Raw genomic sequence first — 18,589 nt, forward strand, 5'->3', positions numbered from 1 at the left:
AAAAAAAAACACATCATAATGTAATTCAAGACTAATACATATGCACAAGGTCAAATTAAGATTAAAGAAGCAATCTTAATTCTGCTATTTTCTAGTTTAAGTGATGGACTTTAATTCTTTTAATAGTTTTTTTTTCCTGTGTATTTTCCCAGTATCATGTGGGTCATGATCAGATTCTGAACCATACATGTTTGGTACATTCCACCTGCAAAGCACTGTGGCTAAAAGGATTAGACCTGGGACCAGGGCCAGCTCCAGGCACCAGCCGAGCAAGCTTGTGCTTGGGGCGGCAGATTCTAAGGGGCGGCTTCTCTCCAATCTTTTTTTTTTTTTTGCTTCGCCGCTCCAGGCGCCCCGCAGGTTTTTTTTTCTTTTTGGTTCGCTGCTCCGGCCGCCCTGTAGGGGGCAGCAGTGCAGAGGAGGGAAGCGTCCTGCTGGGAGCAGGCTGCGCGCTCCGTCTGCCCCAGCCGGTGCCAGGTCTGCAGCAAGCCCGGCAGGGCAGCCTGCGTCCTTCCCTGCCCGCCCTGCAGGCGGCACGGCGGGAGGGGCCGCGTGGCGAGTGCCCCGCTGAAGGATGCCCTGACCGCCCACGCTAGCCGGGGCACGTACTCCGCTGCCCGGGGCACGTCTGCAGCGCAGGGAGTCCCCCTGCACCGTGGCTCCAGCCGCCCCGCATGGTTTTTTTGTTGCTGGTTTTTTTTTTTGCTTCGCCGCTCCGGCCGTTCCGCAGGAACAGTCATATTGTAGACCAAGTTCTATTGCAGCTCCACCAGATGTGACTCACTCAACCTATTTTTAAATAGGAGGAATATATGTGCCTGCAGCCTAATTAAGGGGCTATGAGGTCTTGCTCAAAAATAGGCACTTCTGAAGTGAACACAATCATTGACACTAGTCAGTGGAAAGTATCCTTCTGGATCCCAGCCAGGCACACCTTCCTCAAATCCAAAGGAAACAGCATTGCTGCTTTCACTCTATGTCCTCTGTCTGGAGCTCTTGCTCTGTGCCCTCCAAATAGGAAGCTGAGTGGAGCTTGGGAGCATGATCACTGTAGCAGGGATGTAAAAACTCCCTAGCATTGGAGCACACTCAGCGAAGATGGAATGTTAGAGATTTTAACAGCAAGCCTCTAGCAAACATCGATGGAACATATGCAAGTGGCTACTTCCAGAGTCTGATAAACTTGGCCTATTCTAGAGGGATTTTCATGGGGAAAGCAAAAAGTTTGTTCCTGGCCCCAGGGCCACAACTCTGTTCCAAATCAAGAACACATTAGAGCTTCTCAAAGAAACATTGTTCCTTTTGGTTTGGTTGGTTTTAACACTGGTTGCCAAAACAACCTATTTTTTTCCCCTAACCTGATTCCCAGAAGTAGTTAAATAGTTCTGCTGAAAAACTTAGTTGAAAAGTCAGTTAATGACAAAATCCCAGAAGGGAAAATTTCAGCTTGAACAGTGGACCAAAGAGTTTTGCAAAATTTCTGAGTAACTGGAAATGGGCTCATAATTTTGAAAATGCAGATTACTAACTATTATCATCTAAGGTAAAACTAGTAAGTTTTTAAGGATCACTATTTGCTGTGATTGGTTGTCAGCCTTTATTAGCAACAGTACAAGTACATGATCAGTTACAACATGTTAATTTCTCAGAAGCTGTACTGTGAGCACACACAGTTCTCTATTGTAACTTCTGTCATCTCTGTGCTGACGAACCGTTTTTAAAATTTTAAACTTATCAGCAACAAATGTTACACCTCAACTTCACACTCCATTTAGTTGAACCAGAAAAATCATCTCAAGTCTAACTGAAGGAAATATTGCAAAAAGAAAAGAAAATGGAGCTGTCACACTAGTAAAAAAAAAAAAAATAGTTTAGGGAAATTTAAAAAAAACCTCTTCCAATAACTTCTCTCTTTTTCATCCTTATCAACCAATTCCCTGTATTTTCTCTACAAACTAGAAAAGCCCCCATTACCGGGAACAACTGACATGTATTTGTAGTTGTATGATTTAACAATATGAAAACACCAATTCTCCTGCCTGATTCAGTATTATGCTAGGCACTTGACATATAAGTAATAACAGCTTACACTCTAAGGATGCAATATATAGTTGAAAGGGGATGGAGATGCTTTGAAATAAAAACATGTACAAAAAACGTGTTGTAGGTTTTCTGAAGACAAGAACCTTTCTGCCCTGTAGGTAGAAAAGTGAGGAATAATGCAATGAGTTAAGAGATACAGAAGAAGAAAAAGCACAAGGAACTCAAAAATAAAACCATCCTTCTGTCTACTATAATGAAACTCTTCCCTTTAAATAAGGGTACAAAGACAACTTGTATTGAGCAGTTCACCGAGATTATAAAATAATCATATGTTTAAGATCCATTTTGTTAATAGTTCAGCTTGTGTTACCCGACCACTTGGACACCTGATATTAAAAGCAAAAAGAACAGCTAGAGTTAACTCTTACCGGACATAATAATCATTCCTGACCAGTAGCAAGTGTTGCAATATTGAGAGGAAATAGTTTTCAGAAGCCGTGTCCTTCAGCATGTTATACAGCAGATGGTATACTTCATTCATATCAGTACAGAGATTGTTAAGGAAATGCCAAATGACTGAAATGAACATGTCCATATTGTAAGGAATACACTTGAACGGTTCTAAGTAAATGCTATTGCCTTCTAAACAATCCCCCTCATTAAAACATTTCCATTTTTTCCAGCTACAGCTAACCAAAATTATTTCACTGTGCTCATAACTAGAAAGTAAACAAAATTGGCACAAGCTCTGCCAAATAAGGCTCTAATCCTTCAACTCTATTCATGGGGACTGATGGGCCCACAGACAGCCCCAATGAACTCAATGAGCTTCATGTAGGCTCAACAATATTCCTGCACTATTTGTTACCAGGGCCTGAGGTATTTTCCATTTTCCCACCAATTAACACATCATACTTTTACATGAATCAAGATCAATAATGGTGCAAACATTTTGCAATCATTAAGAGTTGAGGTTCTGTGATTAATTCAAACAACAAATGAATTTGGCATTTTAATTTAAGAGAGTGGAACAACATTAGATAATGTAGGTTATAAATATTGATTACATGTTTCATGTCTGTTTGGGAAAATTATACTTATTTTGTCTACTCATTATTATATCCAAAGAATCTGGAGATTTTTTTCTATCAAGTTTTCATCTCATGGTGGTCCAGAAAGTTGACAAACAAAATACCAGCTAATGTACAGGTATGACAATGTGAAAGATTTAACAGATAAGAAAAGCTGTTACTGAGTCAATATCCACTAAAATGACCGGGACAGTTTACATCTTGAAGGCATTGTTCTCTGCTTTCTGCAGACTCACGTAGTCCTCCTGGCATTGGTTACACTCATCATACATTTGTGAAGTTTTCTTCGCCATCTTAGCAGCTTTAAAAAGGGCTGAGATTCTGAAGAACAACACAGTAATGCAAGGGGTGCCAGTTCACCATACCAATCCCATGTGACACATGCAAGTAAATTTTGGTGTGGCACATGTTGGAAAGGTGTAACAGAATTATGGTACACAGGATAGATTTCCTTCTGTTTGGCACTCGACCAACCATGACCATTTATTTTGAATCAATGCTGCCATGACTAGTTCTGCAATTGGTACACTCAAGCCAACCAGCAAGTCAGGGGGATAAGGACTTAGACTCATAAGTAAGGACAACACAGAGCAGCTGGGAGGTTGTTTAGTTGCAGGTCTCTATCAGTCATTTAATTAGCTATTTTTTCTTTTTATTATTTTTCTTTACAATACATAATTCAGGCTCCCATGTGAACATTTGGATCTGTATACACAGCAGGACTGAAATACAAACAAGTTTCAAAGCTGGAATTTAATGACACTATGGTGCATCTTTGCCATTAAATTGTATTTGAAATATTGGGGTCTGAGTTCACATCAATGTTTGTCGACAATGAAAGCCTCATGATTGTGATTTCCAAGGGTTAATTTCTATGAGCATGAATAGGGAAATAACTGGGAGCATTTCCCTTATCTAGGGCCAGACAGTGATATCTAATGCTCAGCTTTGTTAGCTAGAATGTTGGACTTATACAGATGTGTTTGGCTGTCTCTGTAGCAGACAGCATCTCTGATGGTAAATAAGGTAAGTAAGCCGATATCCCATACCCATGCTTAGAGAAGGAATGGAGGGGGGGCTTGCTCAGGTATTTTGTCACATTAGTTATGGGGGTCAAGCTTCATTTTTAGAATATGTATGAAGCATCCCAACAGCTCCCACAGAGAAAGGCTCAAAGAAAGATCTGGAGTTAAGGAGAATGTTCTTAGGCAGCTTGGGCATGGCAGTAGTTAGACCTAGGAATTTCTGGTACTTCTGGATTTGAGTTAACTTTTTTCATTCCAGATTAAACTGAAATTTTCCATAAAGCTGCAAACTAAATGCCTGTTTCTGATCTCACACCAGTTTTACATAGGTACACCTTCAATTGATTTACCCAAGTGCAGCTGAAAAAATCAAACGCAGAGTCTTTAGCCACATACCCATGTGATGTGTTTATTGGCATCAACTAGAAAGGGGCAAAAATATGGTTGGCAGTTTGGAACAAAAGGTTATGAATGTCCCCATATCACAACCTATTATACATTATACCAGTGCAAGTCAGATAAGATCTGTGTGTAAATGTTAAAGGATATGCCTGAAGTTCAGGAGTGCATACCATGTTATTAAACCCACTAAAGAATTTTGCTTTTGTATAAATAAATTCATTATCTAATAAAAGTGCAGCCTATTATGTACACAAAACACCCCCTGAATACCGCAAAAAAAATAAAGTGTTTAGTTTCATGAACTGAATTACATCATTTTTCCTAATTTTATATTGTCTTAATTTATAAGAATCATTATCTGACAGAGCAAAATTACTGGTTTAATGAAAGGTCCTTTTCATGAAAGATTACTTTCCCTCAATGACTTGTAAACTAACATGCATTTAAGTGATTGGTATATTTATTTAACACTTTTTCAAATTAAAAGTTACCTGGACATAAATCTACCTGAAACATACATACCCTAGAGACCATAATTTAACTGTGGCAACCAATCAATTTAATCTAGAATATTTTATTACATATTTACAGAGAATATACATAAAAATTAAAATAAATTAGTGAGTTTTTAAAAGGATATTCCATTTCAGCTCTGATGTCATTGAGACGATGTGACAATTCAATTAAGTCATCTTCTTTGTTTTCATCAAACACTTTCAACTGAATATCAAGTTCTTCATTTTCTTTCTCTTTTAGGTCCTAGTTTTCAAAAGGCACATTTCAAACATTTCCATATCACTTTTTTCATCCTTTTTTCAGCAGAATTTTTTCCTTCAGTAAATATGTTAGTATAAGATAGAATTGACCAGAAGATCAATTAAACTTTGTTTAAAAAAAGGGGGGGGGGGGTTACAGCTCATTGTCTGATTCTGGAGAAGATACTATGGCAAGAATACTGCTTCTCCTTCTCTGCTCCTTGTGTGTGTTTTAGACAGGAGATTTTCTTTACCTAAAGGTTTCAGAAGATTAATACCTGTAAACTAATTGCTAATGCTTTCTTTTTAACACACTGGTTCAAGCAAGAAAATGGTATTACATGGCACCCAAAGGAAGCATGCGGTTAAGACAACTGTATATGTCCCTTGGACAAATATTGATAAGAACAACGTTAATAGAGAAAAACATCCTGATATATTCAAGCACAACAGTCCCAAGTATGGCATGAGCTTTTTATTTTATTTTTGTTTTTATATACAAACATTATTGCTGTAGGATTACAAAAAAAGTATAATAAAAAATGAGGAGTTTTTTGTGTGTGTGTTTTAAGTTTTACAGTTCCAAAACAAGGTAGCTTGACTTCCTGTGAGTACTTCTTGAAGCCTATAAAATAGTTTTCCCCTCAAACTGATGTTTAATTACTACCTAAGAACTCAGTCATTGATTTTTATTTTTATTTTTTGGTTATATATTAATGCACATGCACCACAAATATATAACTTTTTTTTCTTCCTAACTCAAAACTTTCACAGCATGCCACACTAGAGATTGTTGGGATTAATATAACACCTTGATTGTCTTTTATTATGTCTCAATTCAACTTGCAGTTTTTAAAAGCCATTCAATAATCACAAGTGGGGAATATTCAAAGATGGTGAAGAAGACAGAGTAAGATGACCAAAAAGGAAAATGTGAGCAATGTGGATTCTACAGTTAGGCAGATGAAACAGACCTGACCGAGATGAATAATGATACTTCTGTTGCTACCACAGATATTATATAGTAAATTCAAGACTTTGATTAAGCTATTTCACTGTGGCCATAAGAACCGACCTCTCAAACACTCTTGTAAAAACAACTTCTGTAATTAAGCACTTATAGATTTGAGGTACAATTTTCAAAAGGATTTAATGTCTTAGGAGTCTAACTTGCTTTGGGAGTAATTTACACACTCACTGACTTTTTAAAAGCTGAAGTGCCTAAATCACTTTTAAAAACAGGACCTAGAAGCCTAAATCATTCTGATGCTTCAGAAAATGTTATACATGCTTTTCTTTATTACTATCTAGCCACTCTCAGAATATATGTATTTAATTCATAGCCTAACTCCTGTTTCTCACCTTGGCCAATCTGGCAGTGAGGGGAAAATTTCTTCCCAGTCCCCTGAGAAATGAGCAACTAGCATAAAATGCCCACAGCAGATCCTAACAAAACCCAGTACTTCAGGTGTGGGGGGTGAATGCTGCTTTGTCTGGTCCATGGAAAAGATGGGTTTTCCTGCACTGACATGAACCTATACTGTTCCATCTGCCTTCCAATGGAGATGGGTCAGTTTCCCAAGCTAACCTGGTCTGCAGCAGAAAGGCACGCCCTGGCTCCCTCACCCTTAAAGGAGCGCACACTTTTTCCAACCAGCCAGATAACAGCTCCTACATCACTTAACGTGCAGTGAGGTAATTTGTGCATAATTTATGGCAACACTGATATTTATATAGAATTTCATGACAATACTGAACTACAATTAACATTAAAAATAATTGCGGATCAATCGAGACATCTAGATAGACTTATGTGGTTAATAATTAAATCACACAGTGTTTTAATATCATGTACTGCAAAGAGCCACATGAGACATATTAAAAGCCACTTGTGGCTCCCGAGCCTCAGTCTGAGTATCACTGACCTATTGTGTTTTAACTTTGCACACACTGTTTATTGCCTCCCAAACCTCTCCGAGAATAATATTTGTCCCATGTCGCATGGTATGCTGAGGTATCAATACCTTTCCCCATGAGTTTTATTTTAGGAGAATATATATATATGGTTTATCACAGGGATCGGCAACCTTTCAGAAGTGGTGTGCCGAGTCTTCATTTATTCACTCTAATTTAAGGTTTTGCGTGCAAGTCATACATTTTAGCATTTTTAGAAGGTCTCTTTCCATAAGTCTATAATATATAACTAAACTATTGTTGTATATAAAGTAAGTAAGGTTTTTAAAATGTTTAATAAGATTTAAAATTAAATTAAAATGCAGAGTCCCTCCGACCAGTGGCCAGGACCCGGACAGTGTGAGTGCCACAGAGAATCAGCTCGCGTGCCACCTTTGGCACACGGGCCATAGGTTGCCTACCCTTGGTTTATCATATTTTCATTAGCCTTTATTTTCATTAATTTTTTAGATTTCTGGCAGGTATTGAACCTGGTAATTATAAATTCCCTTTAGTCTCAATGTGGAGGTTTCACTTTTGGGTAATGTAGTGTAGTATGAAGCAAATACTACAGGTTTGACCTGACATTGGTCCTCTTAAGGCCAGAAACAAATGCTCTATTATCTCTGACATAAGCATTCCTCATTTTATTAAATGCAGAGGCTAGTGCCTGTCTACACTAACAACCTTTCATGCTACTATTGTTTGGGGAATTTCGTTGCTCAGCTCGACACATTTTAAAATCAAAATTATGGCAGGCATAAACTATCCCTGGTGAAGAATTATATCAGATTACCCCAGAAAAGCATTTTCCAGATAGTCATTGACTTGATATTGTTAAGGTTTAACTTCTACTCAATCTAGAACATTCCCATATAAAAAGAAAAAAAACCTTTAAAATGAAATTTTGTCCGATCACCATTAATACGCAGTTTTATCACACCCAAACCACTACAAATTTATCCAGACCTCAATTTCTGTTGCATATGAAATGTAATATCACATTTCACTTCAGTTGTCAGTCAGCTGTCAAATCTCATAAGTAAAACAGATCCTCAGGGTTTTGTTGTGAGACAGTATTTATATATTACATTAATTTAATCATTATTAATTTCTTAGTGCATATGTAAATAGTTTCTGCGTATCTGTTGCAAAAATTAAATCCTGAGATGTTAACATATTAAAAATTCACACAAATCAAATAAATCCACTTTACGTTTATCTTTAAAAGGAGGGGAATGTGTGTGGTTACAAAAACTATGGACATTTGTTACACTGTTGGTACATTTTAACTAGGTTTTACAATTACATTAAGCTGTACACATTCAAAGTGCACTTCTGACACATACAGTATCCCTATTTTTCAGTATTAGCATTCTCACACAATGTTTTATGCCTTGGGACCAACATAAGAGGACTATTTAATATAAGCAAAACGCTGTAACTCCACACACACACACACACACACAGTTTTTCACCTACTCTAACTACAGTAACCTAAAAAGAGTCAGATTCACACCAAGAGAGTAACTGATGGATAAGAATCTAGGTAGATTTTCTCTCAATAAAATAAATTATACGTGGCAGTTTTCATTTCTTCCAATACAAATACTGTATTCTCTATGAAGATCTTCTTTCAAGAAACAAAGCTTCAGACATTTCTATAAAACTGAGACATAACAAATTAAGATAAAATCTACAGAACAAGAAGAAAATAGTGAAAATATACATTTTAAATAAATATGCAGGTGTTTCCTGTTTATATCCAGAATGGAGAAATCCAGAGTGCCAGATGCAGAAGAATGAGACATAAATAGGCACAAAGATACCCATAAGATTCTAATTTCAGAAACTGTCTATTTATGATGGTGAACCTAATTTAAAATATCTTCTGAACACAGTTCAAAGGCAATAATCTTCCTGGCGAATGCGCAATGAACTCCAAGAAGCTGCCATGCAAATCTCAGCTGGTATAACTTGACCCGAGGCTGGCTACCGTCCCTGCCTCAGCTCTGGTTGAATGAGCTTTAATTTGTGCCTCAAGCATCAGTCCAAAGGAATAACACACAGAAATGCAGGAAACAAGTTATTTCAATATTGTTCCTTTGGAAATACTCATTTCATCAGGTAGTGTCAAAAGAAAAAAAATTATAGCTCTTCTAAATGGAAAGTAACTTCCAAGGGAGCAGATCCAGTTTATGTCATGTTTCAACTGAGATGAAAGCAGAAGAAAGATGTTGGCAGGGGGACCGATTTATTACTATGGCTCTCCATCAATACCTTTGGAAGGACTTATGCAATATTAAACGCCCTTTGAAGAGCTAAGAAGCCAGTAATGCTTGTAGTTAATTGTGTAAAATAAAATTATGGTCATAATCTACCCACAAATCTGCTTTATATATAGTGGCCTTGGTACCATCGGAGACATTTACCATGGAGCAATACAATGTCAAATCACTAAAAACAAATAGAAGCCCAAGCAATGATGATAAATTAAAGCTTGATTTAAAAGCGTGCCCAGTTCTCAAACATCTGAATGGTGGAGTCAAGAAATTCCACAAGAGAGAAAATGCATGCCCAGGACTTGACACCAGAAGATGCCATCTGATCCTGATTATTTTCCACAAATATAATCACAGCTGAATGTAGAGATCAACCTTAACTACTCTCAATTAAAAGTCATTCCACGTTTGTATGCCAACATAATTAATGATGCTTTAAAGTTAAAATATTATTTAATCTGGAGCCAAAGAGGCTCTTTCAGGTCTGGTGTAAAGTGATGGGAGATTTTAGTCCTAATGACATCCCTTTTTATCGAGTTCTACAGAAACTGGAGTTAATTTCAGAAGCTTAGTGGGAAAACCATTAATAATAATGAACCCACCTCAATTTAACTTGACCAAGGTATGAACAAGCATTTTCATATTCAATACTAGTTTTAGCCTAGAAATGCGCTTATGGTAACGTACATCTTTCTTATGACACTGGCATATATTAAACTATTTCAAGATAACTGATCATAACTGTAGCTTACTATGCTAGGAACAAGCCTGATCCATCAAAAGATCAGTAAACAAGAAACATGAAAAATTGCATCAAAATCATCTGCCCTTTCTGCCTAGAACTCCACCAAGCTTTGATCTTAATAAGATAAAACGTTACGCTCTGATGCGACAGCAAGATTTTTTACTAAAAAAATGGTGTATTACCTACTCTCAGATGACATTGAATCAAGTTATAGAAAGGAAGTTCTATTGTATGTTCGAGAAAAGTACTTATTTCTCTGTTCCCATAATTTCTATGTAAAAATGACAGGGAGTCCTTGTGGAACCTTAGAGACTAACAAATTTATTTGGGCATAAGCTTCCTAACCACATCAGGGGCTCGTTCACCTGCACATCTAACAATGTGATATATGCCATCATGTGCCAGCAATGCCCCTCTGCTATATACATTGGCCAAACCAGACAGTCTCTACACAAAAAATAAATGGACACAAATCTGACAACTGCAGAACTGGAATTAATTTGCAAACTGGACACCATCAGATTAGGCCTGAATAAAGACAGGGAGTGGTTGGGTCATTACAAAACCTAATTTCCCCAAAACTAATTTCCCCCTACTGTTGCTCACACGTTCTTGTAAAGTATCTGAAATGGGCCACTCATTACCACTTCAAAAGTTATTTTTCCTCCCTTAGTATCCTGCTGTCAATTAAATGGTCTTGTTAGACTAACCTCACACTTGGTAAGGCAATTCACATCTTTTCATGTATTTATACCTGCTCCTGTATTTTCCACTCCATACATCTGTTGAAGCGGGTTCTAGCCCATGAAAGCTTATGCCCAAATAAATTTGTTAGTCTCTAAGGTGCCACAAAGACTCCTTGTTGTTTTTGCTGATACAGACTAACACGGCTACTACTCTGAAATATGTAAAAATAGTTGCCTCTTTGGAGAATTGCTGTGTTACTTATGCCAGGAAATAGTTAATCAGCGCAATAGTTTTCAAATAATGATGCTGATTTGAGATATTTTTAAAATAATTAATCCTATTGTTACTGGCAACTTTTTATTTAGTTTTGTAAAGGGAAGTCACTTACCATTAGTAACTGGATTTCTCTGAGATGTGTTCCACTTCTGGTGTGCATGTGCCCTGTGCACTGGAGGTAGTAACACTTTAGCCAGCAAGTGTCCATTGGTCACACCAAGTCCCTGATAACCATAAGCACCTTCCACCTCAAGGGTATAAAGGAGGCAGAGCAACCAAGCAATCCTCAGTCTGATTTGGTTGAGGTGCAGGAACTATTAGACTTGATAGTAGTGAAGAAAAGAGGTCGGGTTGTGGAACACATCGGGAAGAACTCCAGTTCCTAAAGGGAAATAACTTTCCTCTTTTCTCCAAGTACTTGTTTACATATTCCACTTCTTGTGACTCCCAAGCACCATCTAATAGATAGAGGAGGGTACCATGAGTCTAACCGAAGATTGCTAAGCAGCCCTCCCAAATTAGGCAGCTGAAAAAGACGCCTGAAGTAAAGAGTAATGGCTAGTCAAACTATATACATTACTCCAAGTAGAAGCCCTACATATATCAGCTACGAGCATTCCCCTAAGGGCTTGTCTACACTTACTGGGGGATCGACGCATGACAATCAACCCACTAAATCGACCGCAGATCACTCTCCCATTGACTCCCGTACTCCACCGGAGCGAGAAGAGTAAGGGGAGTCGACGGCGAGCATCTGCCGTCGACATTGCATAGTGTGGACCCCGCTGTAAGTAGATCTAAGCTACATTGACTTGAGTTACGCTATTCACATAATTCAAATTGCATAGCTTAGATAGGCCTTGTCTACATTACAGGGAAAAGTCTAAGAGGGGCTGAAAATGTGGCCTGTGCTCTTCAAGAATCTGACCTAACATGACCTGGGAGTTCTAAATTGGCCCCCTCATAATGTAGCTTCATGTAATGTGACACTCAATTAGAGATCCTCCGAGGTGAAACTGCCTGACCCTTGGATCTCTCAGCAATAGAAATAAATAGCCTAGGGGACTGCCTGAATGGTTTTGTTCTAGACAAATAAAGCAACACAGATCAGAGGACATTTAGAGTAAGTGTAACAGCCTTACCCTTAGTTGAATCAGTCTCTGGAGGGGAAAACAGGGTAAGCGAATTGATTGATTGATTTAAATGAAAATCAGAGATTATTTTGGGAAGATGTTTAGGATGTGGGTGGAGTGTAAATTTATCCTGGTGAAAAATCATATACAGGGGTTCCTTCATGAGAGCTTGCAATTTCCTCCAGGGCAGATTGGCAGAATCCCTGGGGGTTTTTCGCCTTCCTCTGAAGCGTGGGGCATGGGTCGCTTGCTGAAAGATTCTCTCCACCTTGAAGTATTTAAACCATGATTTGAAGACTTCAATGGCTCAGACACAGGTTTGATACAGGGGTGGGTGGGTGAGATTCTGTGGCCTGCATTGTGCAGGAAGTCAGACTAGAAGATCATAATGGTCCCTTCTGACCTTAAAGTCTATGATTCTATGAATTCACAGACCCTGCTTGCTGATATAACTGCAATGATGAACGCCATCTTCATCCATAGAGCATAAATGAAAACAAATACAAAAGAAGAAAAGTGAGCTGACAAGCAGGCAGTGAAGGCCAAAGAGAGTGCCCTCGACAATTCACATGTCGAGCTTTTAAATGACCCACAGCTGGCTGGCAAAAAGATCTACAGCATTGCAGAAAGGTAATGCCATTTGTAAATGATGATGGGAGAGACTGTTACTAGCATAAGAGGTGCAAACAATACTTTCAGAATGCCTAAAATGAGCTTTCCAGAGTTGCCAACAAGTGAGCCTAATCCTGATTCATAGATTCTAGGACTGGAAGGGACCTCGAGAGGTCATTGAGTCCAGTCCCCTGCCCTCATGGCACGACCAAATACTGTCTAGACCATCCCTGATTTATCTAACCTACTTTTAAATATCTCCAGAGATGGAGATTCCACAACCTCCCTAGGTAATTTAGTCCAGTGTTTAACCACCCTGACAGTTATGAACTTTTTCCTAATGTCCAGCCTAAACCTCCCTTACTGCAGTTTAAGCCCATGCTTCTTGTTCTAGCCTTAGGCCTGGTCTACACTAGGAGGTTATGTCGAATTTAGCAAGGTTAAATTGAATTAACCCTGCACCCGTCCACACAACGAAGCTATTTAGTCCGACATAGAGGTCTCAAATTCGATTTCTGTACTCCTCCCCAATGAGGGGAGTAGTGCTAAATTCGACATGGCCATGTCGAATTAAGGTAGGTGCGGATGGAAATCGACACTAATAGCTCCAGGAGCTATCCCACAGTGCACCACTCTGTTGACGTTCTGGACAGCAGTCCGAGCTCGGATGCTCTGACCAGCCACACAGGAAAAGGCCCGGGAAAATTTGAATTCCTTTTTCTGTCTGGCCATTTTCTGTTTGGACATTGTGGCGAGCTCAGCAGCACTGGCAACGATGCAGAGTTCTCCAGCAGAGGTGACCATGCAACCTCAGAATAGAAAGAGGGCCCCAGCATGGACTGATCGGGAAGTCTTGGATCTGATCGCTGTGTGGGGCGATGAGTCCGTGCTTTCGGAGCTGCGATCGAAAAGACGGAATGCAGAAATCTACGAGAAGATCTCAAAAGCCATGCCAGAGAGAGGATACAGCCGGGAAGCAACGCAGTGCCGCGTGAAAATCAAGGAGCTGAGACAAGCATACCAGAAAACCAAAGAGTCAAACGGACGCTCCAGATCCCAGCCCCAGACATGCCGTTTCTACGAGGCACTGCATTCCATTCTACGTGCGGCCGCCACCACTACCCCACCACTACCCCACCACTGACTGTGGACTCTGAGGATAGGATATAGTCGACGGCCGCTTCCTCGGAGATGTTAGCGGACGGGGAAGATGAGGAAGGTGAGGAGGACGACGAGGCAGTCGACAGCGCTTACAAGGCTGATTTCCCCGACAGCCAGGATCTCTTCATCACCCTCACAGAGATCCCCTACCAACCGTCCCCAGGCATTAACCCGGACCCTGAATCAGGGGAAGGATCAGTCGGTAAGTGTTTTAAACATGTAAACATTTATTTTGAACAGAACAGGAACATTAACAATGGGTTTTTCATGATTAGTTTGCCCTAGGTGCTCTACTTTTTAGTCCTTACCAGTGCAGCTACTGGAAAATAAGGTCTATATGTCCGGGGATAGAGCTGAAATCCTCATGGGACACCTCCAGGAAGCTGTCCTGGAGGTAATTGGAAAGCCTTTGCATGAGGTTCCTGGGGAGAGTGGCCTTATTGTGTCCTCCGTGGTAGGAAACTTTTCCGCGCCAGGCTATCATCATTGCCTTGCAGAGCATGGCGGCATACGGCCCTGGTTTTTGCTGGCTTTCACGCAGCATGTGTTCTTTCTCGGTCTCAGAAATCCACAGCAGAGTGATGTCGCTCATGGTGGCCTGCTTAGAATTAGGGGAATGTTACTATTGGGACTGCTTGCCTGTTCCTTTACAGAACTGTCACCGGCAGTTTACAGGCACGCGGTGGAGGCGGGAGAGGGGCAGCATACAGGGATCTTTCCCGGGGACAGCCGCGAGGGGGTGGGACAGGGGCAGAGTTCATGCTTGCCGGATTGCCGGCAGCAGGAATTGGCCAACCCTAGGAGCATTGCTTTGAACGTGAAAGGAGGGCACTGCTATAATTTAAGTTTTAAGCAGCAAAAAGTCTACGGCTTACCATGTCAGCCTGCTACCCGAATTCAGCTGTCCTGCCCCGCTTGTCTGATCTCCACTGAAAGACCCCAGGCACTGAATGCGAAGGCCGAAAATTCGACCTTGTCCTGAGTGCGCATGTGATAGGTGCTGTGCACGGTCTTGTTCACAGAGAAAGACTATGTTCATTGTTCACAAAAATTTATATTTGTGAGGAATTCACTCCCTTTTTCCCATCCCACAGCTGCGACTGTCTCCCGACCTGGCATCCCCCTCCCAGAGGCTGGCGCAGATTAGGCGAAGAAAGAAAAAAGGACACGGGACGACATGTTCTCAGAACTTATGGGCTTCTCCCAAGCCAAGGCGGCCCAGCAGACCCAGTGGAGGGAGAACATGTCGCAATACCAGCAAGCATACAGCGAACGGGAGGAGAGGTGGCCAGGGCCGGCTCTGGCTTTTTTGCCGCCCCAGGCAAAAAAGCTTCCCGCCCCCACCTCCCACCCTCCCCAGTGCGGCAGGGGAGGGCGCCGAGCCTGGCCTCGGGCCCGCTCTCCCGAACCGGCCAGAGCGCCGGAGGGAGGGCGGCGAGCCCGCCGCGGCTCTGCTGGCGGCCAGAGCCCGGGGAGAAGGGCGCAGAGCCCGGTCGGGGCTCAGCTCTCCCCGGCGGCCAGAGTGCCGGGGGGAGGGCGGCGAGCCCGCTGCGGCTCTGCTCTCCCCGGCGGCGAGCCCGCTGCGGCTCTGCTCTCCCAGGCGGCCAGAGTCGGAGCGCCGCGCCGCCCCCCTCCAGGTGCCGCCCCAAGCACAAGCTTGGTGGGCTGGTGCCTGTAGCCGGCCCTGGAGGTGGCGGCAGGAAGACCAGCAGGCGACTCAAACGCTGCTTGGATTAATGAGGGAGCAAACAGACACGCTCCGGCACCTTGTGAATGTTCTGCAGGACCGGAGGCAGGAGGACAGAGCCCCGCTGCAGTCTCTCTCTAACTGCCCTCTCCCGCCACAAAGTCCCATACCCCCCTCACCCAAAGTCCCAAGAAGGAGGGGCGGCAGGGGCCGTGAAAACTGTCACTCCACCCCTGCAGACTGCTCAAGTACCAGAAGGCTCTCATTCCCAAAAATTTGATAAGTCCTTTCCTTCCCGCCTCACCCAAGCCCCCGTCCCAGTTTCATCCCCTAACTGTGTAGTTGCTAATAAAAGTTAAGTTTCTGTTAATTACTGTTTCCATCATGTTCTTTTAGGGGACAGTATGTTTGGAGGGGGGGAAGGGGGTTGGTAATTGGAGAGGACAGTCACCTCTACCAGGGTACAGACACGGGGGCAGGTTCAGCAGAAGGTCACACACACATTGCAGTCACTAGGCACCCTGGTCAGTCTGGGAGGTGGTTTTCATGTTCTGTGGGGGGGGGGGGGGCTATGTGACTTTGTGGCGGGGGAGGGCGTTTAGAGATCTTATGCAGCGGTCCTTAACCTGGATCACAGAGCCACAGCTGGGGATCTGTAACCGTCCTCCCCCGCCACAAAGTCACATAGCCCCCACACACAGAGTCCCGAAAAGGAGGGGTGGCAGGCTCCGTTGAAACAACCAGTCCACCACTGCGGACTGCTCTATGAGCAGGAGCCTGTCATTCCTCGAGTTTAGAAGCGTTCTTTCCATCACTATGCCCGCTCCCCACCACAGTCTGCGTCCGAGTTTCAACACTTTACCGCAAAATCCGTAATAAAGAAAACAGTGTTCATTAACAAAGTTCCATTTACTTTATTTTTAAACCTGTGTTGGAAGGGGGGGGGCGGGGTGAACGGGGTATGTAGCTGGAGAGGATAGTCAACATTAACTGGGTAAAGAAAGGGGGGCAGGTTCAGCTTCTCTGTAAACAAACGTAATAGTCACAGGTTACCCTGCTCACTGAGGAACCTAGCTTTCAAAGCCTCCCGGATGCACAGCGCGTCCCGCTGGGCTCTTCTAATCGCACGGCTGTCTGGCTGGGCGTAATCAGCAGCCAGGCTATTCGCCTCAACCTCCCACCCCGCCATAAAGGTCTCCCCCCTTGCTCTCACAGAGATTGTGGAGCACACAGCAAGCTGCAATAACAATGGGGATATTGGTTTCGCTGAGATCACAGCGAGTCAATAAGCTTCTCCATCTCCCCTTGAGACATCCAAAAGCACACTCCACCACCATTCTGCACTTGCTCAGCCGGTAGTTGAAGAGTTCTTTTTCAGTGTCCAGGGCGCCTGTATAGGGCTTCATGAGCCAGGGCATTAGTGGGTAGGCTGGGTCCCCGAGGATCACTATAGGCATCTCCACATCCCCAACAGTTAGTTTCTGGTCCGGGAAGTAAATACCTTCCTGCAGCCGTCTAAACAGACCAGAGTTCCTGAAAACACAAGCGTCATGAACCTTGCCCGGCCATCCGATGTTGATGTTGGTAAAACGTCCCCTATGGTCCACCAGTGCTTGCAGCACCATTGAAAAGTAGCCCTTTCAGTTAATGTACTGGCTGGCCTGGTGGTCCGGTACCAGGATAGGGATGCGAGTTCCATCTATAGCCCCACCGCAGTTTGGGAATCCCCTCGCGGCGAAGCCATCTATGATGACCTGCACGTTTCCAAAGGTCACTATCTTTGATAGCAGTAGCTCAACGATTGCGTTGGCTACTTGCATCACAGCAACCCCCACGGTAGATTTGCCCACGCCAAAGTGGTTCGCGACTGACCGGTAGCTGTCTGGCGTTACAAGCTTCCAGAGGGCTATTGCCACTCGCTTCTGGACACTCAGGGCTGCTCGCATCCAGGTGTCCTTGCGCTTCAGGGCAGGGGACAGCAACTCACAAAGTTCCAGGAAAATTCCCTTCCGCATGCGAAAGTTTCGCAGCCACTGCGATTCATCCCAGACCTGCAGCACTATGCGGTCCCACCAGTCTGTGCTTGTTTCCCGGGCCCAGAATCGCCGTTCCACAGCATCAGCATGACCCATTGCCACCATGATGTTCACGGCGCGGGGTCCCGTGCTTTGTGAGAGGTCTGTGATCCTCACCGCGCTGCCGTAGCCTCCTAGCCCGATTTCTCAGCATCTGCCTCTGGAAAAGGTGGATGATAAGGTGCGAGGTGTTGACAACGGCCATAACTGCAGCGATGGTCGCAGCGGGCTCCATGCTCGCAGTGCTGTGGCGTCCGCGCTGTCACTCACCAGAAAAGTGTGCGAACTGATTGCCTGCCGGCGCTTTCAGGGAGGGAGGGCAGGAGTAACAGTTGGATGACAGTTACCCAAAACCACCCTCGACACATTTTTTGCCCCAGCAGGCATTGGGGGCTTGACCCAGAATTCCAATGGGCAGCGGGGACTGCGGGAACTGTGGGATAGCTGCCCACAGTGCACCGCTTCCAATGTCGACACTTGCCCCGTTAGTGTGGACTCACAAAGTCGAATTACTGTCCTTAGTGTGGATACACACGTTCAACTTTGTAATATCGATTCCACATATTCAATTTAAGTAAAATCGAACTACTCTCGTAGTGTAGACATACCCTTAGAGGCTAAGATGAACAACTTTTCTCCCTCCTCCTTATGACACCCTTTTA

The 18,589-nt window shown here is 42.9% G+C and overlaps 1 protein-coding gene across 13 annotated transcripts in view; it reads right to left on the reverse strand.

The window, feature by feature from the left end:
• Positions 1 to 18,589, reverse strand: part of DIAPH2 (diaphanous related formin 2) — a 906,188-nt gene that overhangs the window by 664,341 nt on the left and 223,258 nt on the right. For all 13 annotated transcript variants that reach the window (XR_010590414.1, XR_010590415.1, XM_065557222.1 and 10 more), the window contains 2 exons: positions 5,202 to 5,320; positions 2,472 to 2,588 (listed from right to left, as the gene is read on the reverse strand). Coding sequence is in view for 11 of the 13 variants with exons in the window: in XM_065557222.1 (XP_065413294.1) it covers positions 2,472 to 2,588; positions 5,202 to 5,320 (236 nt within the window). In the remaining 2 variants the exon portion in view is untranslated. The remainder of the gene's footprint in view (positions 1 to 2,471; positions 2,589 to 5,201; positions 5,321 to 18,589) is intronic.

This window comes from Chrysemys picta, chromosome 9 (assembly GCF_011386835.1).
Source record: "Chrysemys picta bellii isolate R12L10 chromosome 9, ASM1138683v2, whole genome shotgun sequence".
NCBI lineage: Eukaryota > Metazoa > Chordata > Testudines > Emydidae > Chrysemys > Chrysemys picta.